General features: G+C 31.3%; 1 protein-coding gene across 1 annotated transcript; it reads left to right on the top strand.

The window, feature by feature from the left end:
* Positions 1-10,865: 10,865 nt before the first annotated feature.
* LOC124542972 (ER degradation-enhancing alpha-mannosidase-like protein 3) lies at positions 10,866-25,005 on the top strand. Its single transcript, XM_047120937.1, has 10 exons — positions 10,866-11,183; positions 11,934-12,080; positions 16,893-17,045; positions 17,375-17,528; positions 19,101-19,270; positions 19,804-20,025; positions 20,607-20,772; positions 21,470-21,858; positions 22,234-22,435; positions 23,050-25,005. Exons 1-10 carry the CDS (start codon positions 11,068-11,070, stop codon positions 23,896-23,898), a joined length of 2,568 nt encoding a protein of 855 aa, XP_046976893.1. The 5' UTR covers positions 10,866-11,067; the 3' UTR covers positions 23,899-25,005.
* The last annotated feature ends 1,888 nt before the right edge of the window (positions 25,006-26,893 follow it).

Raw genomic sequence — 26,893 nt, 5'->3', positions numbered from 1 at the left:
TCATAACAATAAGTAAAAGTTCAATATTATTAAGTTATAATTTTACTTTTCTGAAATATAATTACACACCCAGATTTATTTTAATATGAATTAAATATATAGGTTTGTCAACTTTGTCTTATACATTTATATTATTATATTTAAAAAATTAGGTGCCAAAATTAGGGCGTAGGCTATTACGTATTAAAATATCGAATACCAAATATTCATAACCGTGCCTCTCACTCTACCTTCATTTAGTTTAGTTTGTTGAAAAGAGAAAGATACAAATTCTATACTCAGACTCTATGAATAGGTATGCTTATCTGGCAGGGCAAGCCTGACAGAAAAACATATATTATGTATGTATAGTAAATACAGCTATACTAATTGAAATACATCAAAGCAAATAGTTCTTATTTACATATACTTAAGAGCTACTATTTCTATGACCTAAATTTTCAAATGTGGACCTCTGTACAGAAAAGCCCAAGGCTATTATAGATCTTATAAAAAAATAACGTACATGTGTTTCACTTGTGGGAAAATGTATATATGAGAGGACATAGTACATTTTATACAACCTTTAAGATCTTAAGGTATCACGTATATTTTACCTATGGGTATTACTTTGTTACTTTATCGACATAGATTATTTATTTATCGACGTAAAGGTAGTCATCTTTTTTTAAATACTATCTTATATTGTTCAATTAAGTAAGTATATTATATTGTTCAATTCAGTTCAGTGTGCAGCAACGATAATTAAAATCCGAACATTTATAAATTATTCCTGTGTGTACTTATTACCTTACCTCTCTCAAACAATTTACTTTACATAAATTAAATAAGTTCGTTCAATAATTTTAAAAAGTCGGGCAAGACTAATTATAAAACATTTTTTATTTATTCATTATAATGTTGAGTAATACACAAATTCTATCTATTGGTCTTGTCTGGGTTATAGATGGAAAGAGGAATTTTCGATGATTCCTTGGTTGTCTAATCCCCGAATGTAACTGAGATGAAATAACGAATAAAGTGGGTTGGTACAGGCACACAGTCAATATAAAAATATCAATACCGTTGTCATTTACGTTTTATAAACTTTGCAAAAATATTGCAATTTATTAGTTCCTTAAATATCCCTCTTTTGCAATTCCAGACTAATATTAAATTTCTATGCTCGACATTATTATGCTTAAGTATAAAATAAAAGAACGCAATTAATTTTATTATTACCGCAAAAGTAAAATAGGCATGAATTCTATGCTAATACTATTAGATAATAAAATTTTGAAAGAACACTCTGAAACTTAGTTCTTTCTTTCATTAGCAAACCTAGTGAATATAACAAAATGAATAAGTAACATAAATATATTAAAAAGGTGTGTTCGTTATTGTGAATTTATTAAGTTATATAATATAATTAATGCGATTTTGAAAGTACTAACTACTAGCTTGCCCAAAACTATTCGGCCGTATTGGCAATTTAAAGAACACCTATTGATTTACGTAAAATTATTTACCTTATATATACTCGTAGTTATAGTTTCAATACTCATAAAGACTATATAGAGGTGTAAAGTAGACTATAAATGATATTTCTTTCCTTATGTATTATTCGCTTTCAGGCGCAATATCTATGGAGCTGTACACTTTAATGACAGAAGAAGTGAATCTTAGTAAAATTATTCAGTTTGAAAACTTCATTTATAAGTTATATTGTACCTAATTTAAAAATATGCTTTTTAACTTCATCATAAAGCCAGTAAAAATTGTTTATAAGAAACTATAATATAAAGGCTTTCGGTACTATTTTTGTATTGTTTAATTTATTTAACAGGAAGAAAAAAGGGGACATAATGAGTAATTATTGTCAACGAAATAAATATAACCAACTAAGTTGGTATGACCCTTGAACTTGGAACGTTATAACTTATAATTAATTAGATGTGAACTAACGAAACAGCAAAAAATAAAAATGATATCTTTGACGATATAGATTTAGTATACATAACCAGAATCTTCATAATCTAGGTTTACTAAAAAAAATTGTTCGAGGTAATATTGGGTAATGTATAAAACTTATTCAATCTGTAACTGTTGAAACTGGATTCTAAAGTGGTAAAAAGTTTTCAAAAGGAGAACGTATTACAATTATAGCATGAATAAACGTCGACGTTTTAATAATATTTTGTTATTTTGAAAACATTTATCAATCTAATTGAATCTTATTTATATTGTGTTTAAATTAAATTGTTTCAGCTATAACATAATTTTGTTACAAAATTTTGATTTTTTTTTAATAACGTAGCTTTGATTACAAGGACGAGAGTATGAAAGTAATCTTAAATTGAATAGAATCAATAACTTCAACTTGTAAAACCAAGAAAATGAGTAACGCAGTTCGTATGGTACAATATAAACGTAGAAACGTAATACAATACAACTTTAATTGCTGGAATAATATTTTGAATCAACATAAAGATTTATTTTTCCACACGACGATGGCCAGAAATCCTATTACGTAACCGGATCTTCTTAATTTTACATATTAATACGAATGTAAAGTGATCGAAGATAGGTATATCTAATTGTTAGTATGTTATCGTATCTGTTTTAAACGCTGTCAGGTGTCCCAATGCCCGCTAGACGTCCTTATTGTCAGGTCTATTGACACGTCCCGTCCGTTGCCAGGTTTCCCGATTATAACAACATTGTCATAATAATACATGCGATTTTCTCGTTTAGACCATTGGTTTAGACCGCTTAAAAATAATTATCAATTTGAATTTTGTTTATATCTTTTGCACGTGCGGATTTTGATAATTCATATTTCAATAAACAGGTTACATTGACAGAGGTCCTATGTAAATTAAAATATAAAAGACTTGTACAGAGTGTAATAGTTATTGGAATTATTGAAAGAAGCTGTTGATTTTTCCTCTTGTTGTGTCTATAAACTCGATATCTTTGCCTATTGAAATCCCAATGCAGTACTTAATTCTTTTTTTTATTGGATAGGTCATAGATAGGACTAGGGATTTTCCTAGTCCACACTTAACTTTTTTGAATGCATGTTGATTTAATAGATTATATTTTGAGAAAAATTAAAGAAAATTAGAGAAATATTGAAAAACTAGGGTTTTCCTCTTTTTCATGTCTAAACACTAACTCAAGACACAATATCCTTTTAGATAGCTAGCTAGGATTCGTCTACGTTTAGTTATTATAAGACTATTTTTATGTGTCAAATACCTATTATTTTATTATTTGAGGCGTTAGCGAAAACTACCTATGTAGAATAAATTTGTTTCAGTACATCAACAAAATATAATTATTTGAAGTAATACATTTTTTTTGGACTCGATACACACTTTATCGAACTTAAAACAGGTAATCGCAAAGTTAACTTATCTTCCAGTGTCGGATCCAGAATCACAGTTGAGAGTTTTGTCAAAAGTGAACATTTTATTTTGATTAACACATATTATAACAAGCCTCCTTGGATTACTTGAGACGTGATTAAAAAAGTCGATTTTTTTCATTCATATCTCTTTTAATATTCTTTCAGAGGTTTCAAGTGCATTTGTGTTTAGAATTTTATTAATATCGTGTTCTAAAGGAAACTGTAGTGATTCTGTATGAGTTAGATGAAAATCTGATTTATTTGTATCCAATTACCAATTGGGGCAGCTATATAATAGGATTATATTCAAACCTCATTCATTTATGTCTTTGTCGATATATTTTTATTTAAATAACTATAAGTACTTATATTTGGTCATTAAAAGTTTATAGTGAAATATCAAGTTTTTTTACTTTTCCTCATATGGAATTGTCAGAAATACTTCTTTATGCTAATTCATTTGTATTATTATAATTATATATTTAATAAACTCATATTTTTATTAGTGTATCCGATTTCATAAAAGTGTAATCGATTTTAGAACGTCATTGGTATGGGTGTATCATAAAAATAATACAAGATGTTTTCCCGCGCAAATGGATTACTAAAAAAACAAAAGAGAGTCGCGCATGGAACAACAATTAAAGATTATTGTAAATTTGATTTGTTACCTTCAAGGCAATAATATTTTATAAAAATAAAAGCAATAATAAATAAATGTAAATTCTACTGGCGTATTTATCACAATAAAAGTCGAGAATCCCACCAAAAACATTAAATGTAAAAATATGCTCTCAAATAGTCTCTCGAGGCAATTTTTCCATCGTAAAAAATTTTGAGATCTCATAGAAGCAAAGTCCTATCCTATATATCAAATAATATTGTAGTTATAAATTAACATTTAGTAATTGTATCAATAATTTTCTTTATATTATAATTATAGTGCCTGTCTGGCTGGGCCACTGCCGTGCCCCCAGATGAGGCTTTTGTGTGTCGATACTGTGTGAATGGTAAACTTCTTACGACGTTAATTAAATGATTTTTATAATTTAAAAATAATCAAGACCTAAAGAAAATTATGTATTATTCTATAGCAAAACATATAAGGTGTTTTGTTATCACAACTCGTATATGATACTAAGTCTACTGAAAACCAAAAAAGTATGTTTATCAAATTACCTAAATATAACTTTTAAAATAGTTGTAAATGATAAAAAGAAAATTTCCTATCAGTAATCTTTAAAGGTTTTCAATAGAACAATGTCTCTCGATAAATTTTACAAATACATATCCTAACAGAAAAATATATAGGTACTTACATAATTAGCAAAAATTGTTTTTTAATAAAAAGTATAGACCTAATGTTGATGGATATTAACTCTTAAATTATAGTTTATGGACTTTATATTATAATATAGTTTATGGACTCTGTAGAATCGATGTAGTGTGCACATTTTTTATTGCGAGATTGAATAAGTTTTCATAACTTATTCAAGCTCTCTATCAAGTAGGTATGTATTCATAATGTTTTTTTTTATGACATAGGTGACAAACGAGCAGGAGGCTCACCTGATGAAAAGTGACTACCACCACCCATAGACATCCGCAACACCAGGGGGCTTGCAGGTGCGTTGCCGACCTTTAAGTAAGGAGGAGTGCGTTTTTCGACGATACTTATATCGAAATTTAAAGGTAAAATTAGGATGGATATAATTAGTTAACAGAATAATATACTAGTAGTTGTTCTATAAATAAATATATAGAGCTAGTAATAGTGCACAATTCAGCTGAGCTATTATCAAATCACGAGACAAATGTAAATTTTAATTTTACGCCTGAGGTACAGACATTTGTATTTTTTTTTTTTGAATCGCATCTTTAAATGAAAAATATTTTCGATTCCAGCTGAAGTTAAGACTAAAAAGTCTCCGTTCTACGTCATAATAACCAGAATTTGCTCCGACTGATTTCGAAGGGCATCGGCAATAATGGCCAAAGTCTTGTGATAGTTTAAATATATTACACTTTTTATTTTCTATTCTTAACAAGTAAGTTAATTTTATAAATTGAAAAAATAACTAAAGAGTAATGTAACTATATAAATAAATTTATTTGAAGATATTTTTTACAGAAGCGAACACATTGCCTAAGGAATTGACTTTGACAAGACGGAAACCTGTTGTTGTTGGAGTTTTTACAAAGTTTTTATTTGTTTCTGACAAAAAATTAATAATTTTATTTATACAAACAACATTGCTTAAGGTACACCAACTATTGTTAACATAAGCTTACTAACCTATTAAAAAATATGCTAATAAGAATCTCGGTCTCTGGAGCTGATAATAACCCTAACGGCTTTTTTGAATGAATCAGTACTTATACATGCATTTTTTGAATTATGATATGATACTTTGCCAGAAACTTTCTCATACATGCCTCAACAATAACTCGCTACAATGTCTCAACTCAATCTTAGAAACGATAAGCCGTTCGCTAATAAAATATGAACAAAGTGAAATGTGCATTTTCGATGCCTCTAAATGTATTTGCTACTGGACTGTAAATGTATTTACTACTGGACTAAAGCCCAAGAGACTGACCTCTGTTGGATTGGAGCTAAATCGACAACGAAGCTTAAGCTAGTGAACTCATTAGTGGCTGAATTTCATCCGGTATACAGGTTTCACGGTGAAATGTTTCACTCCACCGGTAAATTTGAAATGAATTATTATAAACACAAATTGAGCACATGAAACCCATGAAATAATCTTCGGTTAAAATCCCTCAATACAATCCTAAGTAACGCGTTCTAAAATAGATTAGGTGGCCTCGGAATATGAATAAAAGTTGTTTATATATAAAGGATCTATGAAAATTTATTTAATAGTTTCTTGAAAGCCTATTTGAACATAAATATTAAGCTATAAGAGGAAGAAGCAATAGTTTATTATGATACAATGATAATACTTACTACTACAATAGTATCGTATATACAGAAAAAAATGGCATAATTTATATACGTTATAAAAATCTATCAAATATTTAAGGAGCAGCTAATTTTATAATTTAATAGAGCATTTTCAGCGCATCACCTTTCTATTCCAAAAACCTGCTCATCAATTTTTCATTATTTAATAAATTAAATGTAAATTATCCATATTGCGTCTCCCGTCGTTCATCAGGCTACGCCATTTTAATATCGGAACAGTGCTTCAAAATCACCGAAAACCAAAGACCGTTAAAAACCGGTTGACCGTTTCAAATGAAAGTTCAAGATGTCGAAAAACAGCCAATGTTCGGACATAGCCGGCTTCAAGGCCATTTGTGCAACTCATACCCTGAACACTATTTCCTCAGTTAGCATCGGCGCCGTACATCGTATTAAACCAAAATAAAGCATATTATAACATTAACTATAAGATTTTTTTCTCAGACAGAGGAAAAAGCTATAAGATATTTTTTTCAGACAGAGGAAAATAGCTGATTGTAAGATCCTCTACTAATTTAACTTAATTAAAATTTTTAGGTTGTCCGTCTTTTGTTACACACTAGAACATCTGATATACATATATAGAGATACATATAATACAGCCGAGCACAGTACCAAAAGGGAAACCTTTTGGTACTGTGCTCTGCTTTGGTACCCTGAAGCCCTTCCTGGTCAGCAAAGAAGTATAATCATATCTCCGCGCTTATCGCTCGAAATATTAAAATAATTAAATGTGCTTTATAATCACTACTCTAATTACTGATTAAAAGAAACACATACGATAAGTAAGTAGTAAGTAAGTAAATTTATGAGTTAACTAAAAAAAAAATCGCTTTTAGGATTTAATCAACCCATAATGAACCTATGCTTTTATTAGATATTGACGAATATTATAGTTTCGAGAAATAAAAGTAAAGATTATGTTTTAGTACTAAATCGACTGATCCTATAAGTATCTAATACTTTGGTATTGTACAGTATTATCAGATGTAATGACCTATAAAACCCCCATAATTTAGAACACAACGCTAGAAAAAACCATTATAAATGCTGTTCTATTGCAAATAAGATAAAAAACTGAAGATAAAAAAAAGCTGAAGATAAGGCGACAAATTCTAGGCGTGGTCAGCGGACAATCAGAATAAAATTAAAAACACTTCTATACAACAAAATATTCTCTAACTTAACAAATCACAAATTTTTGGATACTTAACTATTTCAAGAGAACCTACTTTACGTTTACTTTTAAATTGGTATTAAATATTGTGGTCATTTTAATAAGATTCGTAACTTGAAATTTCAAATGAACGCACCTAAATGAAATAATCAATTAAATCATTCTTTCATTTATTTAATTTAATTCTGAAAATGTTTTTTTTTTAAACCACGTTTAGCTGTGTTTTTCAGACATTGATAAATAAGTAATGTACAAACAGTCCACTGTTTTGATCTTGATCTACATGCTCAGTCTATCTTATTCTTTGGTCTGATTTCGAATCATAATAAAACAAATATGGTCACTACTTTTATGCTATTTTATATACTTATATTTTTATTTATACACATGGTGGCTCTTACATGAAGCATAAGGGAAGCATGTTTATAATTATAACCGAACCAAAAGTGTCAACTCGGTTCCGTTTTAAGAAACAAAACACAACTACATTTTAGTTTATAGATTATAGTTACAAATTAATAAAAAAAACTATTTACAAAGACATTCCAAAGCAAGTCCTTCATGAAAAAAATGTCAAAATTGATTTAGTGGTTTAGCTAAAGCGTAACAAACAGACAGGCATAGGTTTTTAATGAAATTAGTACAGACATATAGACTGATCCTTTTTGTTTGATGGATTCATTTGTAATGAATTCGTTTTTATAGAGTCTAAAATAAAAAAAAAAATACTAAAAATAATAAAACAAAATTTTTCAATGAAAAAATTTTATTAATTGTTTTTGTTTTCGGAAATTCTTTATAACGTCACGTAATTACCTCTGACTTTTTAAGGACGCTATTGTTTAATAAAATTTCGCTAACTTTGATGGTAAAGAAAATATCGTAAGGGAATCTACAGTATTAGAGACCTCGGACAGTAGCTTAACTAAATTCAGAGTAAAAATTAACACCGAAAATAGATAACCACCCTTAACTATGTGTCAACTGTATTATAAACTACTGTTGATATAAAAGGAAATTTGATTTCCCTTTGATTTCCCATAGAGCTATAATATCACAGTTAATGCAACTTAATTCTACTTCCAATTCTGTAAGATCCTCGTCCAGTATGAGATAGATTCCTTTATACGACGGTCAGAAACAGTCAGCGTTTGTGGTACCCTGCCATAGCACGGGGATTCTTATCACCTCCATCACACTGAAACCATAGCCGATACCTAGGCCAGAAATAATGAGTTTATCGGGAAATGGTGGCTGTGAATTTATGTCAGTATAAGGGGTAGAGCCATTTTGGCTTTGTCACCACGCTTAACAGGCGGTTAGGTGTCTGCATGCAGTTATTTGGATATTTTTTGCTGGCAACGCTGTTGCCCACTGTTCAAGTAATAGCAGCAGCGCTACTGCTTTTTCGGTTTCTACTACTACGATGGTTACTTCAATGATCTTTGTTCACCGTCCAATTGAGGAAGGTGATCAAGATATTGTAGATCTACAACACATACATTCCTAATTTTGTTAAGTAATAGTAAATTGCAACCGGTAACTGGTACGAGCCGCAAGACTGGCTTGCCTAGTGCGGGACCACTTGTGCGCTGGCGAATTGTACAAGCGTATTGAATGGATCTACTTATACATATTTTTAACTTCTGCTGAATTCATCTCACACTACTCTTAGCCGAGATGGTCCATGGTTAACTGATGGTTGCGGGTTCAAACCCACGCAAGCACCACTGAATATTCATGTATTTAATTTTTTGTTTATAAATTCATCTCGTGCTCAGCAGTGAAGGAAAACATCGCGAGGAAAACTGCAAGGTAAATTTCATAGAAACTTTACATGTGTATTCCATCAACCCGCATTGGAACAACGTGGTGGTATAATACGTGGTTTTTATTTATATAAAAATTTTATAAGGTAGTGTTTTTAAGAGGATATTTAAAAATAACTTACTATAATTTAAGTTATATGAAATAAAATAAATTAAATAATGCTATTCTTTAACGCATTAAATATTGATTAATCATTTAAAAAAGACTGCAAAAACTATCATAAAACGATTTAAAGCACTCAATATTATAATGATTAATAAAATTGCAACGATATGGGTTATATGGGTAAATGTGGTTCATAGATAAAATCATATATGATATTATTCCGTATATACGTAGCAGTAAAATGTTATAAGTATTAACCATTCTTAAGACTGGAAATAGAAGCGATCCTAGTAATTGCAGACCCATTTTGTGTACTTCCATGATGAAGCATAATATTTGAAAATTTTTGTTTTTCAAGTGTTTTTTCTTTGCGAGACAACTGACAACTTATTAATACAGTTAATAATTGACTATGTATCTCAAATGTTGGAAGAGAGTAACTCCTAAATTTCTTGCCGATTCTTCTCGATAGAATTCATATTTCGAACCGGTGGTAGTTTTTTCTTCATATGGTTCTGCAAAATAACTATTCAAAAGTGCTTATAAAAGTTTATCTGAATAGAGTATATGTTAATTTAATTTTAATTTAAGAATAAATTTGCATAACTCTTGAACTAATATTTTCTATAGCAAGGTTGTATCTCAACCATATTGTGAATAATACTACTACTATATGTACCCACAAATAATCACAGGAAAATTACCTTCGCAAATCAATTTGAAACACGTCATTTCATATTACTGGGTATTTAAAGCTTTTATGCATATGCATATATTTTATATTCTGTCCGTATTGTATTTTATCTGTTACAGAACCAAAAACGTTCCAATTCCAAAGTCCACAAATAGCAAACTTTAATACCGTATAAGATTATTACCAAAAATATCATCAAATATGATTCGTGTTTACACTTTTGTTTTTAAAATTTCGTCAAAATTGTTTTTCTAATATGATTATTTGAAAATTATTTGACATAATACAGATATTACGTGTAAATGAGCTATACTAAACCCGTCTAATCCATAGGCATTAAATCCGATCGTTTAAAATAAAAAAATTCCCATTAGAATTTAAAAAACTGATCACTTGCTCTATTTTTTGTTAAAAAAATAATTGAAAATATTATTTTATTTAACGGATTTGAAATACTTGTTTAGGTGTTTTATGGTTATAAATACGACAATAACGTGAAAAAAATATTTAAGACATATTTTTTCGATATTTATCATACCGTATTATTATATAAATTATCGTTATATTTTATATATTTTTATATATAGGGTAAAGTGAAAGTATGACATGGTAACATTCATTCGAAATTATTATTGACCTGATGACGTTTTATTTTTGTTATCTGTACAACAAATATGAGAGTATAGATAGTATAAAATATTGTGTTGAAACGAAGAATACTGTTTTGTTTTATATTTTATTCTTATCGTTTTGCGATGTGAAATTTATTTTTTGTTTAAATACGAATTTGTTATACCTAAGTTTATTTCATATTAATAACGAAATCTTTTCATATTGTGTGAATTTATGTTAGGAAACTAGTCATTTGAAAATAAAGTGATATGGAGAGAATGCCATGTTATAGTATTTTATTAGTTTTTATATTTGCTATAATATACGTTAAGACTGATGAAGAGGCTTCGTCGCATATGTCGAAGGCAGAGAGAATAAGTTTGAGGTATAATTTTTTTAATGTGTTTTTATCTTCGTAAATATTTCGATATTTCCTTTGCCATTTTGTGCTGAAGTTTACTTGCATATTCCTGGATAATTCATCTCGTATTCATTGTAAAATCAATAACTTCTTAAATGTTGTTTTATAAGTATCCTTTTAGATAGATTTTATTTTTTCTTATATACAATAACGCAATCTGACGAGATGCACACGTAATGTAGGAAAACTTTTGCCCTAAATGACATATAATTATGTATAAGCATTTGTTGTATCAATTTTCCTCTGAAATTGATGGCTTATTGTTAAAAAGGTTTTATTTGTTACCATCTATCAAATGGAAATAGATTATTCAAGAAATAAAATGATATAAATCAATAATCCCTATTTTAAATACTACTATACTTTTGCTATTTTAAATAGAAAAAATAAATGTTTTATGTGTGAATTTTATAACAGTGGGTGAACTTAATATACTCTTTTGCTATTTAGTTAAAATATTAATAACTAATCCTTCATCAAACTAATTAGTTACCTATTTTTGACACGCTAAGTATTAATACTTAATATATTCTATGTTATTAATCTAATCTAAATTTTATCTTTCTTAATATTCACTCACACATACAAGTGCTACAGATTATTTATGTTGTTTTTATATATAGTTATGCTTTGCTTGTTTGTGTTTGTGTCAAGCACCCTACTTATTATATTTTATATGTTCACCAAATTAATTTCTTCTTATTTTTTATTTAGAGAGGAATCACGTCAGATGTTCTATCATGCATATGACGCGTATATGGATAATGCTTATCCAGCTGATGAATTGATGCCCCTAAGCTGCAAAGGAAGATGGAGAGGTGTTACTCCGAGCCGCGGGGATATGGATGATGTACTCGGAAAGTAAGTTACAAAACATCTGATCACAAGCGTAACCCAAATAAACAACTTCGACATTAAAATGTAATCACTTGAGGCTCAATAGCTTGGCTCGTTGCGTTCATTGCATTTAAACAAAAAATTGTGCTTTTTAAAGTTAGCAAAGTTGTTAATTGAACTTTGTAAACAAATCACATAGTATTCGAATCTAAAGATTGTTTGTTTCTATTTCTTTGATAATAAGTGGTAGCATTCCTGATATGCCACAGGTAAAGGAAAACATGTGTTTTAATTGAAATAAAATAGTGCATTCGCATTATTTAAAATAATAATTACTTATAATAATGCCCTAATTAGGGTTTCTTTTGGTTCAACAGCATCTTGATAATGTTAGTTGCAGCAGTTTTCTCTTTACTTTTTCCTTATAAGATACTTAGTTATACTGGTATGATTTTATAGCAATAATCTACAAATTTCTTTTGAAAATCTGCGAGATATGTATGCAATGACCCATATGTATCCACAAAAACATTGTGAAGAATTTTGATAAGCCTAAAATTCAGCCTTCTCAATATTCCTTTGCACAACTGTGTAACATTTTTAAACCGATACTTCCTTAACAAATAATTTCTTTCTGTCAATGTTGCTTATGTAAATTAATTCAAAACAAAGTACACTATAGTATTTTTACTAATTACCATGATGCCTGAGGCCCACAACTCGTAACTATATGGTAAAAACTGATGGTAGGACATGTTATAAAAAAATATATTTAAATGATTATTTGTTTTCTAAAAGTATACTTATATAGTATCTCAGGCTTCAGACCTCATATTAAGTTTTTTTTTTATATTATATTTATGTTAAATTTACTATGATTCCATTTTTTTATTACAATCAAGTTATCTTAATTTTAATTAACTTTTTATTACCTTATCAGTAAAAGTGTTGAATCATCGCAGCTTCGGACCAATTAAGACTTTTGTAAATACCAACGTTGTTTGTACAATTATATATACTTATAAAAGGGGTAATATAAGTTATAATAATTTTAAAACATCGGCTTTTGTTTTATATTCATTAATTATTAGTTTGAAAAATAAACTGGTTTTAACTGGTTTTAAAAAGTAACAAACAAACTTGTAACTACTGACATGTGACTACTTTTACCTGTCCTAAAAGTATTATTCAATACTTTTATAAGTTGTAAGAGGTATAGAGAAAAAAAGGTTGTATATTTTTTTTGGTGACCAAAAAGCCATGGAATAATAAATTACCACAACACAATTTGAAATGAGAGTAAATAACAAAAAAAGGAAAATTAACCTTTATTTAAAAGCAATATTACAGGACTTTGTGAAATATTGTTAATTTGTTAAGAAATAAGATAGTTATATATATTTTAAATTAAGAATTAACTTATTACTACCAAGAATACTATAATCCAGCATATAAAAAAAAAGCAATCCGGGAAAAATGGCATTGTACATTTTGTGTGTGGATATTATTTTCAAATGAAAGTTAGTGTTTAATATACAACTAAAAACCTTTTGATTAGAAAATTTGTAAATTTAATAAATTACAATAATTATATTTTCATTTTTTTATAAATAATGTCGGCCAAATTGAAAAAGATAAAAGATAAGATAACTGAAATTGTAATAGATTACAAAGTAATTATGTAATTATGTAGTCAAAAGATATTTCATTAAAATAAAAAGGATAAAGTAGTTTTAATTTGTTACGAAAGTCTAACGAATCGTTTATCAAGCGAAAGTACGAAATGATACAACAGTAACAGCATCGTCTTTTCTAACTCGAGGAAAGAGGTAGAAGTCAGAAGGATATCTGGAGAATAAAATAACTCAATAAATTTAAACAAAGTTTTCTGATACTGCACTGACATTGAACTCATTAGTTATCAGAATCAAAAAACCTGCTCTCCAATAAAGAGACAATTTAAAGCCTTTTTTTTTTTTTTTTTATTACGCTGGAAAAACGCTTTGCGCGCTTCCCCCACGTGATGGAAAGCGGGGGGGGGGGGGACTCCCCGGAGCCCTGAACGCCGAGTGCGCCCAAGCACACCGGGCTTACCCACTAAAAAACCAGCAGTACCCTCTCCGTCTTTCGGCGGACGCCACGGGATCGCTTACGCATGCTACCGTGACGCCCTGACGGTCGGCCCGCTTATACGGGCCTTCAACAGCTAGGGGGGATTCCCAGGGTACTGGGACCCCCCCTGGTCCCTACGGCGCCTATTGAGGCGGAGGGAGAAGATGCGCGTAGCGCCTTTTCCTTCTCCCCGGTCGTCTTCTGCGGAGCGAGTCAGCGGCGGCAAGACAATTTAAAAGCCTGGCCTGATGGTGGTTTTCAAGATTTCTTTTGGGAATGTCACAATTAATGTCTTGCTCATTAGACTTGTTGGTACCTGACGGGTGAAGATCAATAGGCTATTTGACTGGTTTTTAAAATCCATTTTATATTATTTAGTAGAGCTTAAGGAACCCAGTAAAAGTAGATTTTTTTATTTCTAGTACATATTTGCCGAAAAATATCATATTAAAAATTCCATATTTAAATGACGCGTGAAAACGCTGCTTGGACAATATGGCGCTGCAATGGGGTCGGTGACGTCACTTTGCTATATTTTAATCTGTGGTGCATATAGTAGAAAAGCAAGGTTTACAAGAAAGTGACTTCATCATAAGCCCGGCCAATCAGGAGCGTTTTGTGTCACGTGACAAACGTTTGAAAAAATGCATTTTTATTTATTGATTTTTGAATAAATTAAGTATTATTTCAAGTTTCGTTAGTAAATAACCATTTTTAAACTCATAATATACACTGATTACAATAATTCACAATTTATTTTTCGCATTGTCAAATAGCCTGTATATAGTACTTCTTCTGTATTCATTAAATGCTGCCGTTTTATTAAATCCTTTGACCATATAATGTCTCATGGAAGCAGGATTCGAATTGTTTTTTCTTTATATTTTCGTATCGGAAGCCGATATTTGATTCAAATTATTAATATCATTTCAAGTTTTTCGCCAGTCCAACTCATATTTCCTTGCCTCCCAGTTCCCCAAAAAGATCTCCCAGATTTTACACCTATATATTAAATAGATATATTTAATATTTATATACATATATATTTAATATTTATATATTTTTTTCATAAATAAAAAGATTTTTTATTACATACTTTTTTTTTATAATATTGACATGATAAAAATGAATGTAATCATGTGAAATCTTTTAATATTTTTTGTAAAAATGTTCTATATTCGTTAACATTCTGTCGTTATAATTGCAATTAATATAAAGGAATTGCCAGTTATTTAAAAATAATAAAATAGCTTACTTTCTCCTTGTTATATAATTAAATCCATCAATAAAATACAACAGACGTAACTGTGCAAATACAACGTTCGGGTAACTATAAAAACTCAATGTAGGTCACCTGAACTGCAATTGAATGATGAAATTAAAAACTTCACTCGGTTAAGACCTTGAATCGTATTATTTTCCAATACTTTTATTTTAAATTGTAAATATGTATATTCCACAGATTTTTTATTTCGGTCGGTTTTTCATGAAATTACATCGGCACACTCGAATTTACTAAAAAAAATGTGAAAGTTTCCGGTGAAATATGATGGAATTGATGAAACGGTTTATAATTACAAAAAACCGATAAGTAATATACCTAATAAAAACAAAGGTTATTTCGTAAAATAAATACATTTTCTTATTATTATGTTCAGTACGTATTTAGGAGATATGCACAAGTAAGTGAAGGGGGTAACGTGAAGGTATAAGACAGCGTAATGTCCCGTCACGGCATACGAATCGTTCTTATCACCAAGGCACGTCTATATACATATATATACTATATATATAGATGGCGTACATAAAAATAGGATAAAACTTATCTCTATCTTTAGAGCTTTTTTAGGTCCTTAGATTAGACTGATAGTGAGACGATATATATCGTGGCTCTACCTTAATTCATATCAGGTGACAGCGGAACCAGCTTGACAATGAATAGCTCCCTAGCAGTATAAAAAAGCATCCGTTGCTACAAAATATTTTGTTATTCATAATAAACAGATTTTTTAGGTCATTTAAATACGCCCTTCGTGTTTATTAACGCCATATTTGTTTACAGAACTACCGATAACAATGTCGTGATCTATAGATTTTTATTTGTATTATAGTGCTTTGAAATACCCTTTAAAAACCGGTACTTACTTATTTTCCAGTCCCCTTATGTGATCGCTCAGTAATGACCACATCATTGATTAAATAGAATAATCAAAAAAAGAAAACAATGTCTCTCGTAGATAATTTATTATTCAGACATTTATTTATTATTATTGTATATTTCATTTTGTTCCAAGTGAAATCATTCTTTATATTGTACATTAATTGTGTTGTAAATATTTTATAAAAAATATGTTTGTTATGTGAAAGTTGCGATAACGATTTATTTTCATGGTTCGAGAAAATTCTAGATATGGAATTAATTGTTTTTTTGATAACCCTATGTATCGTAGAACGTATTTATACATATATCTAGATTTATTTTGCATAACATTTATCGAGAACAGTAGTAAACAAAATTAATTAAATTTAAAAATAACTCCTACTTAAATGCTTTCAATATTGCTGGCAGGTTTTTTATATATATATATCATTCATTATATTTATTTTTTCAATGTTACAAATTTACCAAATCATAAATATGTACTACATTAAGACATTTCTATTATGACATTATAAGACCTAAGTTTTTTGTAATCGTAAATGTAATGCATGATTCTTTTCCAGCTTCTCATTGACGCTCGTCGACAGCTTAGACACATTGGTCGTGATGGGCGACTTCGCCGAATTCAGCCGAGCAATCAAGCTGGTGATCAACGATGTAACATTCGACCACGACATTGTCGTGTCCGTATTCGAAACGAACATTAGGATGCTTGGGTTGGTCACATAACGGTTACACTCTTACCATCCAGTTATACCTGTTTCTTTAGACGTCCTTTTATGAAAGATAATTGATTTAAATATCTATTTAATTGAATTTAAATTGTAAAATGCAGAGACCCTGGCGAGCATCTATGATTTTTCCTGTGCTTAATTTGTATTCGTAATAAATCATCTCTATCTTCGTGGTAAAGGGAAAAATCTGGAAGAAATCGGCATTAGCTCAATAAAAGTTATCCAAAATTGTATTCACCTTTTGGATCACGTGATAAGATCAAGGATTCTTGTCACATGACGTTACTTGACTTAATTTATTTGATTTTCAGAGGGTTATTGTCAGCTCACGTGTTAGCTGAAGCACTTAAAGGCGATGTTCCCGCTCTGGAATGGTACGACGGCGAATTGTTAGCGATGGCCGAAGATCTAGGTCGGAGACTGCTACCAGCGTTCAATACTTCCACTGGAATTCCGCATGGAAGAGTGAGTACATCTCTTCTAATTCTTTTGATCATTCGTTCATCCCTAAGAAAAGTATTCCATCAAGATTTTAATAAAAAATAATTATTATTATTATTCACAATAACAAGTACTGGATGTGATCTGTACAATTAATATACAATTTATCCTTATCCAATATACCCGTTTTATATTAAATATAGTGACCGTTTAATGTAATTTTATAATGCTCGTAAAAATGCACAGAATAAAGCGATTGGGCGAACGATTACCTAATAACGTTATAGGGATATATTCGACCACACGCGATATTAGTAATCTCTTATTCGGCTATATATAGTAATAATATACATTAGTGAATCGGGTCGCTTTTATTAAATTATAATATAAAAAGTTATATGTAATACGTGGAGGTAATGTTTGGGGTAATCTTAGGAACTAGTAAGGTTATTTAATGCTACATTATTTCTCAGTGATATAATTATTAATATTATTTAATTATCTGTACTATGTATTATATAAAAATATATAGTTGAAGATACAACATACTAAGCAGTGCAAGCTGTTACTTTATACATAGTTATTGTAAATCTTATGTGATTCCATGGATTCATGTACAAAGATTGTACAAGAAGCAGGAATATCATATCGTTGTTGCTCCTGCAAAAGTCGCTATGTGTTTTTTTCATATTTTTCGATTGCTGTGCCCTTTTAATCGTAATTTCAATATATGAATATTTCGATGTATGAATATCGCATAGTTAAATTTGTAAACTTTTAAACTGTAGAAGTAATAACAAAACTGTTATTACAGTTCGTGCGTATTGAAATAATGATTTAAACGGTATAACAATCGAAAAATATAAAAAAAAAAAACACATTTGCAGGAGCAACGACGATTTATCAATGGTAACAATTTAGGCGCCATTTTGTAAGCACACACTAACGTTTATAATAATAAGCTATTTGACAATGCGAAAAATAAATTGTGAATTATTGTAATCAGTGTATGAGTTTAAAAATGGTTATTTACTAACGAAACTTGAAAGTAATACTTAATTTATTCAAAAATCAATAAATAAAAATGCTTTTTTTTCAAACTTTTGTCACGGTGACTCAAAACGCTCCTGATTAGCCGGGCTTATGATGAAGTCACTTTCTTGTAAACCTTGCTTTTCTACTATATGTACCACAGATTAAAATACAGCAAAGTGACGTCACCGACCCCATCGCAACGCCATATTGTCCAAGTAGCGTTTTCGCGCGTTATTTAAATATGGAATTTTTAATATGATATTTTTCGCCAAATATACAATCCAGTATGATTTGCCTTTACAGGTGTATACAACATATGAATATAAAATAATATGCATATAATACAACATATAATATGTACTAGAAATAAAAAAAACAACACTTTTACTGGGTTCCTTAACCTCTACTGAATGATATAAAATGGATTTTAAAAACCAGTCAAATATCCTATTAAAATAAATATTAATATTAAATTTTGTTCGACTTGTGTATCAATATCTGCAGTGTGTACTAAGTGTCATTTGTTAGTATCAAAATTTTCAAGGGTGTGAATATTTGTAGATAAACCTACGACACGGTATTCGCGGTCTGTCGGAGTCTCGAGAGACGTGTACCGCCTGCGCCGGCACGATGATCCTAGAAATGGCGGCCTTATCTCGTCTGAGCGGTAATCCAGTATTCGAACAGAAGGCCCACAAAGCTATGGATCGACTATGGAAAATTCGTCATAGGTACCTGAAATATTGTATTTAAACACATATGAAGAAGTACTACTTTAGTCTTTGTGAATAGATCTGTTAACTCAGAAAGACTGTTAAATTTTCGGCGCGATTTGACATTTTTGTTTTTATATTTACTTTAAGCATCTCACACACATTACGTCATATTGTAAGTACGATTGTCACTCACACTAATACACGCTGATAACTTAAGGTATTGGCGCGTGAGTGAGTGAGTGAGTGAGTCCATATGAAAATAGCCACTTAATAAGTATAAAATTATAAATCTTTATTAATCATCAAAACGATTACAAAAGTAACATGTTGAAAAAGAGTAACTACTGACTTTCTTGCCGGTTCTTCTCGGTAGAATCTAATTTCCGAACCGGTGGTAGCTTCACTTAATTGTTAAATGACGATTCAAAAGTGCTTGTAAAAGCCCACTTGAATAAAGTTTATTTTGATTTTGAAAACAAAAAACTTTATTTAAATATTATTTCTATACAATTTATGTTTGTGCTTTATACTCTTACACACATTTTTAGGACTTCGGATCTGATGGGTACAGTCATAAATATTCACAACGGAGACTGGGTAAGGAAAGATTCAGGTGTCGGAGCGGGCATCGACTCCTACTATGAATACTGCCTAAAAGCTTACATCCTTCTCGGAGACGAAAAATACCTGGCCAGATTTATCAGACATTACAATGCCGTCATGAAATACATAAGTAGGGGTCCCATTATGCTGGCTGTTCATATGCATAGGTAAGATTAATATAGCACATATAATTATATTAACTTTTACATATAAACCCTGAATATGACTTATATTTTGGAAATTGGATTTTTTTATTCATAATCTAAAATCAATTATATTTCATTGTGAACTCTCTACTCTAGAACAGTTATACTAAACTAATATTTTTTCAAAATTATTTACAACCTGCTATAAATAATAACCCCTTAAGAGTTTGTAAAAATATTAAAGGTCATCCAGATATTCATTTAGTGAATAAAACATATTGAGTGCAATTATTGTACTTAAGGTTTTACCTTTAGAATAAATTGCCCATCAAATGACAATAGAGGGAAATTAGTACGACTTGTATCACTTCATTTGTAGTCACGAACTTTGTTTTTTCTATTATTTTTCTTTTATTATTCTTTCTTTTATTATTCTAACTATGTTTTTTGATCAGTAAATATGGCTAAGAGCAACATTTCACAAATCGAACGTAACATATATATGTAGAAAATGTTAACAAGCCATTCAAAGATTCCCTACGGAAAATCCTTGGGAGTATTTCTGGTTAGATTGGTGTGTTTAAAATATGTTTTGTTTCCAGACCTCATCTTCAATCGCGTAATTTCATGGACGCCCTACTCGCGTTCTGGCCGGGTCTGCAGGTTTTACTCGGCGACGTTCGCCCAGCTGTTGAAACACACGAAATGCTGTATCAGGTTATGCAGCGCCATACGTTCATACCGGAGGCATTTACTTCTGACTTCCAGGTAATTAAGATCTTTCTCATTTAAATAAAACTAGCACTTTGCAGTGTTCGTGGTCACGGGTAGACCACGAACACTGCAAAGTGCTCGAAACGTCGGGATGTTTAAAAATAATTAATATACGCGATTCATCCGTTATAATTAGTTTTATTTAAATGTGTAATAATCGCGAAAATTTAAGACAACATTAAGATCTTTCTCATTTATGTTTGATATCACCGAGTGTTTATTTTTGTCAATTTTTGTTTTTTTTTTGTATTGTGTCCCAGAAAATATTTATGAATAGTTTTTTTTTTATGTTCTTAAGAGCAAATGTCAATGCGATATGTCAATGCCAAAACTGTCATAGTATCATTCATAAATAGTTCCGTATATATGTACGTACGTTGCTCAGTTTTAATTTAAAAAAAAAAAAATAGTTTGTTGTCGTTCAATAGGGTTTGAAACATATTCCACCACGCTTTTCCAATGCGGGTTAGTGGGATGCACGTGTGGCAGAATTTCGATTAAATTAGACACATGCAGATTTCCTCACGATGTTTTCCTTCACCGCCGAGTACGAGATGAATTATAAACGCAAATTAAGCACATATATGTAGTGGTGCTTGCCTGGGTTTGAACCCGAAATCATCGATTAAGATGCACGCGTCCTAACCACTGGGCCATCTTAGCTATATAATATATACAACATTGTATTTAGGTCCACTGGGGTCAACACCCACTCCGTCCAGAGTTCCTAGAGTCAACTTACTTTCTCCACCGCGCAACTGGAGACGATCATTACCTCCAAGTCGGCAAAACGGTCCTGAGGGCCCTTCAAGCTCACACGAAGGTGCCCTGCGGTTACGCCGCCGTAAACGACGTAAGGACGAGAGTGCACGAGGATCGAATGGATTCGTTCGTGATCGCCGAGACTTTCAAGTACTTATACATGCTGTTCGGGGAAGACAAAGACTTGCCAGTGAAACTAGAAGACTACGTTCTCACCACCGAGGCCCACTTCTTGCCGCTGTCTCTGGCCACAGATGGGAAGAATGGATCCTATATGACTATTAAGATTGACGACGAAGACGAGGATAAATATAAACGGTATGAATTATTTCAGATTCGTGTTGAAAGTAATTGCAAGATCTTTTAAATAAGGCTTATGATCGGTTTTTAGTATAAAATGTATTGGTAGTCTAGCTTAGGTTATCATAATAAGTCGTAGAATTGAGTTCCGATTTCTAATTAGTCTCATAATTTTTTATTATATTTATATGGAAAATGAGCAAAATTCCATAGTTTTAAATGTTCGAAGAGAGCATAACATTAACCAAGCTACTTATCAAAATTGTATCATAATGTACGAAAAAATAAAATGAAAGGTATCAGATTTCCAAACATTTCAAAATCTATATCCATGAAACATATAAATGAAGTGGAAATCGTATTATAGTAAATTATAAAACTGTCTGATTTCAGAACATGTCCGAACACAGCATCTCTTGTGGCTGAGAAGGTTCGTCAGCCTATGAGACAGATGCTCGGGTCGAAGGCTGCGAGGCCGCCCGCGAGACTGCGACCCCTAAACGACCCGCGCCAGATACACGCACTCTCCGACATGGGCATATCCGTACTCACACTGCCGGACGGCAGAGTGCAGTTGCTCTATACCGTTAACACGGTCAGTTAATCAACATTACATAGTATAAAACAAAGTTGCTAACCGCTGTCTGTCCCTATGTATACTTAGATCTTTAAAATTACCCAACAGATTTGGATGCGTTATTTTTTTTTGATAGATAGTGATTCCAGAGGAAGGATTTGTATATAATATATAGACAGTATAGTAAAGAAACACTGATAATTTTAGAAGTTTTAATGTGATGTCGTAAATAAATAAATTATGTACAATATTTAGTATCTTATCCGTGTGGAGCCGGGGCGAGTTACTAGTTTGAAATAATAAAGACAAAACAATTACTCTATTCACATAGTTTGGATCAAACAACAATTATGATTGACGTCACAACATATAAATTTATGGTTGTTGTAACTTGTCTTAACAAGACAGTAAGACGTCGTTATTTTAATTATGATTGAATTACTGTTGCGAGGAGGTATGTATGATCAAACGTAGGTTGTGTTTGACCATACATACCGTACTATAGACATAACAAACTTAGTAGTATTCCTAACTGTATACCACATTTATTGAATGCTACTGCGTAGCACATGTTTGCAGTTAGCATGCTTCTAGGTTATAATAGGTTTAAGTGTACTTATTTTATGTTTTAGGCGAAATCAGCCAAAGACGCAGCAGAGGGTTTAAACTTCATGCGAGAGATGTCAAAGTTTAATTCTCTAAGCGATACCGAAAATGGCGTCGTGGCCGCCGGCATCAAGATCAACAATAAAATATTCCCAGCCGGACCGGGACACTTCGGCAAAGATCTAACGGGATCTACCATGTATTCAGGGACTCCAGCTTTCGCCGTACCGATAGACGCTTGCACCGCTATCGAGAATAGTAAGGACGTGGCAGGAAAATTCGTCATAGCAACGCGTGGTGACTGCACATTCGCCCAGAAAGTTCGATACCTTCAAGAAGCTGGCGCCACACTTGCTATTATACTGGACAACGTTAAGAGTTCCTCTCACGAGACGACGGCTCTCTTCGCCATGTCCGGCGACGGCAAAGACGACATCGAGATACCCGCTATTTTCCTTTTCTCACGAGAAGGCTTGTACTTAACAGCTTCCATGCAGGAGAATCCCGAGCTCGTCGTCACCGTCGGTGAGCTGAGGTCTCTTAAACAGCAGTTCGAGGTTGGTTGCGACAACGGTAACTGTGAGCCAGTTACCGACGCTGTACCAAGCGACAAGGAATCGTTCGACCATCTCAAGAAAGTACTTAGCCAAATTGTCGCCCAATTCGAGTTATCGCTGTCGAACGAAGCGACGTCGCAAAAATCGTGTAGTGAGGAACCGAAGGATTTGTTAGTGTCCAAGGATAATAAGTTTGTGAATGAGGAAGTTCGCAGTCAGAAGGCGTGCACGAACGGCTGCGACGACGATGACCGTAGCAGCGAAACGGTCGACGTGCACACGACCCCTCCCAGCACGAATAAGTTTGGTGACATCTGACCCGACCCGAGGGCTCTGTACAAGGATGTTTTGTATATAAATTGACAAAGTTTATTGTATAAAATTGTACATATTATGTAAGGTATACGTTGAGGAGATTTCGTGCCTTGTACAACGACTCAGCCACGATTTTTTTTTTTATGTATATGCAGTCTACATGGGTTTGTATCATATATAACATTAATATTATTGAAGACATCAAATGACTAATTAATACTCATGATGTCGTCGATTATTAAGTAGAAATATTTGTCATAAATTTTTAAGTAAAAATATTTAATTAAGAAAAGTTTATATTTAAAAGTATCAATCTGTATTTATTTATTTTGTCTTTAAATGTTAATACATCTATTGATATGTAAAATATTTAAATAATATGATCTATGAATAAATGATTATATGTAAATAACAGAGGTCTATAGAACATCTGTTAGGAGAAGCTTAAAAGTAAATCATATTATATCGATTCAAATACAAGAAATGTTATATTAAGGCTCAGTTTAATTTGGATAGTTGACATCTTAGCTGGATGTAACTTTACGCTTAAATATTTTCTCTAATCGGGAGAGACGCATATGGGGTGCGTGCATTTTATTACTGTATTTGTTGTTATTATTTGAACGTCACACCCTACGTTGCTTCCGAAGAGTTCCTGCGTGCTCTAATCGCGAATTTTACAATTATAGCCGTCACTATCACAAATCCGACGAAACCCCATTACAGACTAATGAAAACGAGCCCTAAAGTATAGTTCATTCTATTGATTTTGCATGTGTGTGTGTCCGTCGCTCCATAGATTATATATGCATACAGATAAGTTTATAAATGTTGTGTCAATTGATCCCGAGAAGTGTTCCGCGTGTAGATAATATTTGCACATTCAAAATATCTCAAAATGCCTTATATTTTTTTATAAGTGGTAGTAATTCAACAGACATCAATTATGACCGACGATATATTCGTATCGAACTATTGAAACTGTGTAAACGAATTGAACGATACTATTTAAGAAAAAGCATTAACAAAACAACATTTATACTAAGCAAATATTTAAAAAAAATGTAATTTGTTCCACCTAAAATTATATTAAAAATGATTTGAAAAATATCTTATGTTTTTCTTTGACAACTGATCACAGGCATCAATGATAGCCAGAGCCCCACCTCCAGGGCCGTATTTAGGGGAGGGCAACCGGGGCAACTGCCCTGGGGCCTCCACATTAGTGGGGGCCACAGTTTTCAGCAAGTTAACAATTACCTAGATATAGTCAAATTATAATAATGTTATTATCTAATATTTTAAAAGTTACCGATACAAGTAAATAAATCATAGCTTACTGATTGAAATAAAAAAAATAGTTAATTCATGATAATATAATTATTAGGTTGTTCACGCTTCTGTTTGTCTAGGGGCCCCACTGCTTTGTGGCCCGGGGTCTCCAGACCTTTAAATCCGGCTCTGCCCACCTCTACTAAGAAATTGTACTAATATAAATAGCCAGTTACGGTTCGGTCGAAGATGGATCGGAATATAATTGGGGTCGTATCGTAACTGATATGAATATCTAGAAATTGACCCTCAGTTACTGAATTAAATTGACGTTATTTTAGTGAGGGATAGTCGAACTTGTACCGAATGAGAATCGGGAACGCTTCATCAATTAGTAGAAGTTAGTAGACTAAGTTGTCAAACTTATCAACAATGTTTGATATTGAGACACATGGTCTTCAACACATATGGCATAAAAGATGGAGTCACTACAATTAATTTGCATTGATATATACTCGGTATTATTTCCTCTTCGGATTTATGTCTGTATCAATCTGCTTCGAATTTTATGTCTTTAAGAAAAAAACTTTTTAACAATATAATTAAGTATGACCAATGATGTTGTAGTAAACAGATGTTATTAACGCGCAAAAAGTGAAGACTAGAAAACGTCCTAATTGGGACGTTTGCCTTAGTTGTTTTACGTAGTAATACGTTATAATACATCATAATTACGTAGTAATAGGTTTTGCGTAATTAAAACATTTAGTTTATCCCTTTTACTTATTGTTTTTATCAAGCTATCCTTTTTAATTTTAACGAAATGTAAAAATAAACGGTCCCCGGCGCGTCACACTTTTTTTCTGTTGTTTAGGGGTATAACATATCTGTTTATAAGAATATCATTGGGTATGACTTTTGCAGGCAAATTGTATGGGAAATAAACATGGAATGTATTTTTCTTGTCTTTTTCTTCCTTTTCAACAGTTCTAATAAACGCACTTGTAATTAAGTTGAACAAGCTATAGCGCACTTTGATATCTTTTTCTTTTTCACTCGTTAGGAATATTCTATAGCTATCTTTTTCTTACAATAACAATTAAATAAGGAAAAATATAACTATTTGTTACCGAATATAGTAAGAGTAACAAAGTGTATAAATAAAATTTTAATATTATTTTACGTTACTCTAAAGCCTTACATTAAAATTTGGCTAAATTCATTAGAAAGTATGAACACTGTTAATAATAAGAATATAACACCAATCACTATGCTAATAACACTTCCCTCAGATTTAGCATTTAATCAGCCTATAATAATTAGTTATACTTTTGTGAGAACCACATAGCTGATTCAGCTTTTGTTACTATAAGTCCGAGCGCGGTACTGGAGTCGGTACCAAAACTTTGTATACGTTTGACGTTTATAAAATAATTAAATAAACACCTATTAATTAATGCAATATTTAATTTAGAGATCCGTAATATATATATTCTCAATACACGACACATTTACAAATAGCAATTTAATGGTAATAAAGTTTAGTTTTTTAACATTCTATTTATTTATTTGAAGATAGCTAATTATGCAGTATAATTGATTATCTTATTTTCATTTCTATCAGCAGTCAAATTATATTTTATGCATCCTCATAGTCACCAGGAGATAGCAAACATGCCATGTGTTTGAGACTATGTCACTTTTAGAGGTAAATCAACAAGTAAAA

The sequence above is a fragment of the Vanessa cardui genome, chromosome Z (genome assembly GCF_905220365.1).
Source record: "Vanessa cardui chromosome Z, ilVanCard2.1, whole genome shotgun sequence".
Classification (NCBI taxonomy): domain Eukaryota; kingdom Metazoa; phylum Arthropoda; class Insecta; order Lepidoptera; family Nymphalidae; genus Vanessa; species Vanessa cardui.
Note: the sequence above shows the minus strand (reverse complement) of the source record. Positions and strands in the feature narration are given on the sequence as shown.

Coding starts and splice junctions, on each gene's coding strand:
- LOC124542972 (XM_047120937.1), top strand. CDS start 11,068: ATGGAGAGAATGCCATGTTATAGTATTTTATTAGTTTTTATATTTGCT. Junction 12,081..16,892: donor ATGGATGATGTACTCGGAAA/GTAAGTTACAAA, acceptor ATTCTTTTCCAG/CTTCTCATTGACGCTCGTCG. Junction 22,436..23,049: donor TGCTCTATACCGTTAACACG/GTCAGTTAATCA, acceptor TTTATGTTTTAG/GCGAAATCAGCCAAAGACGC.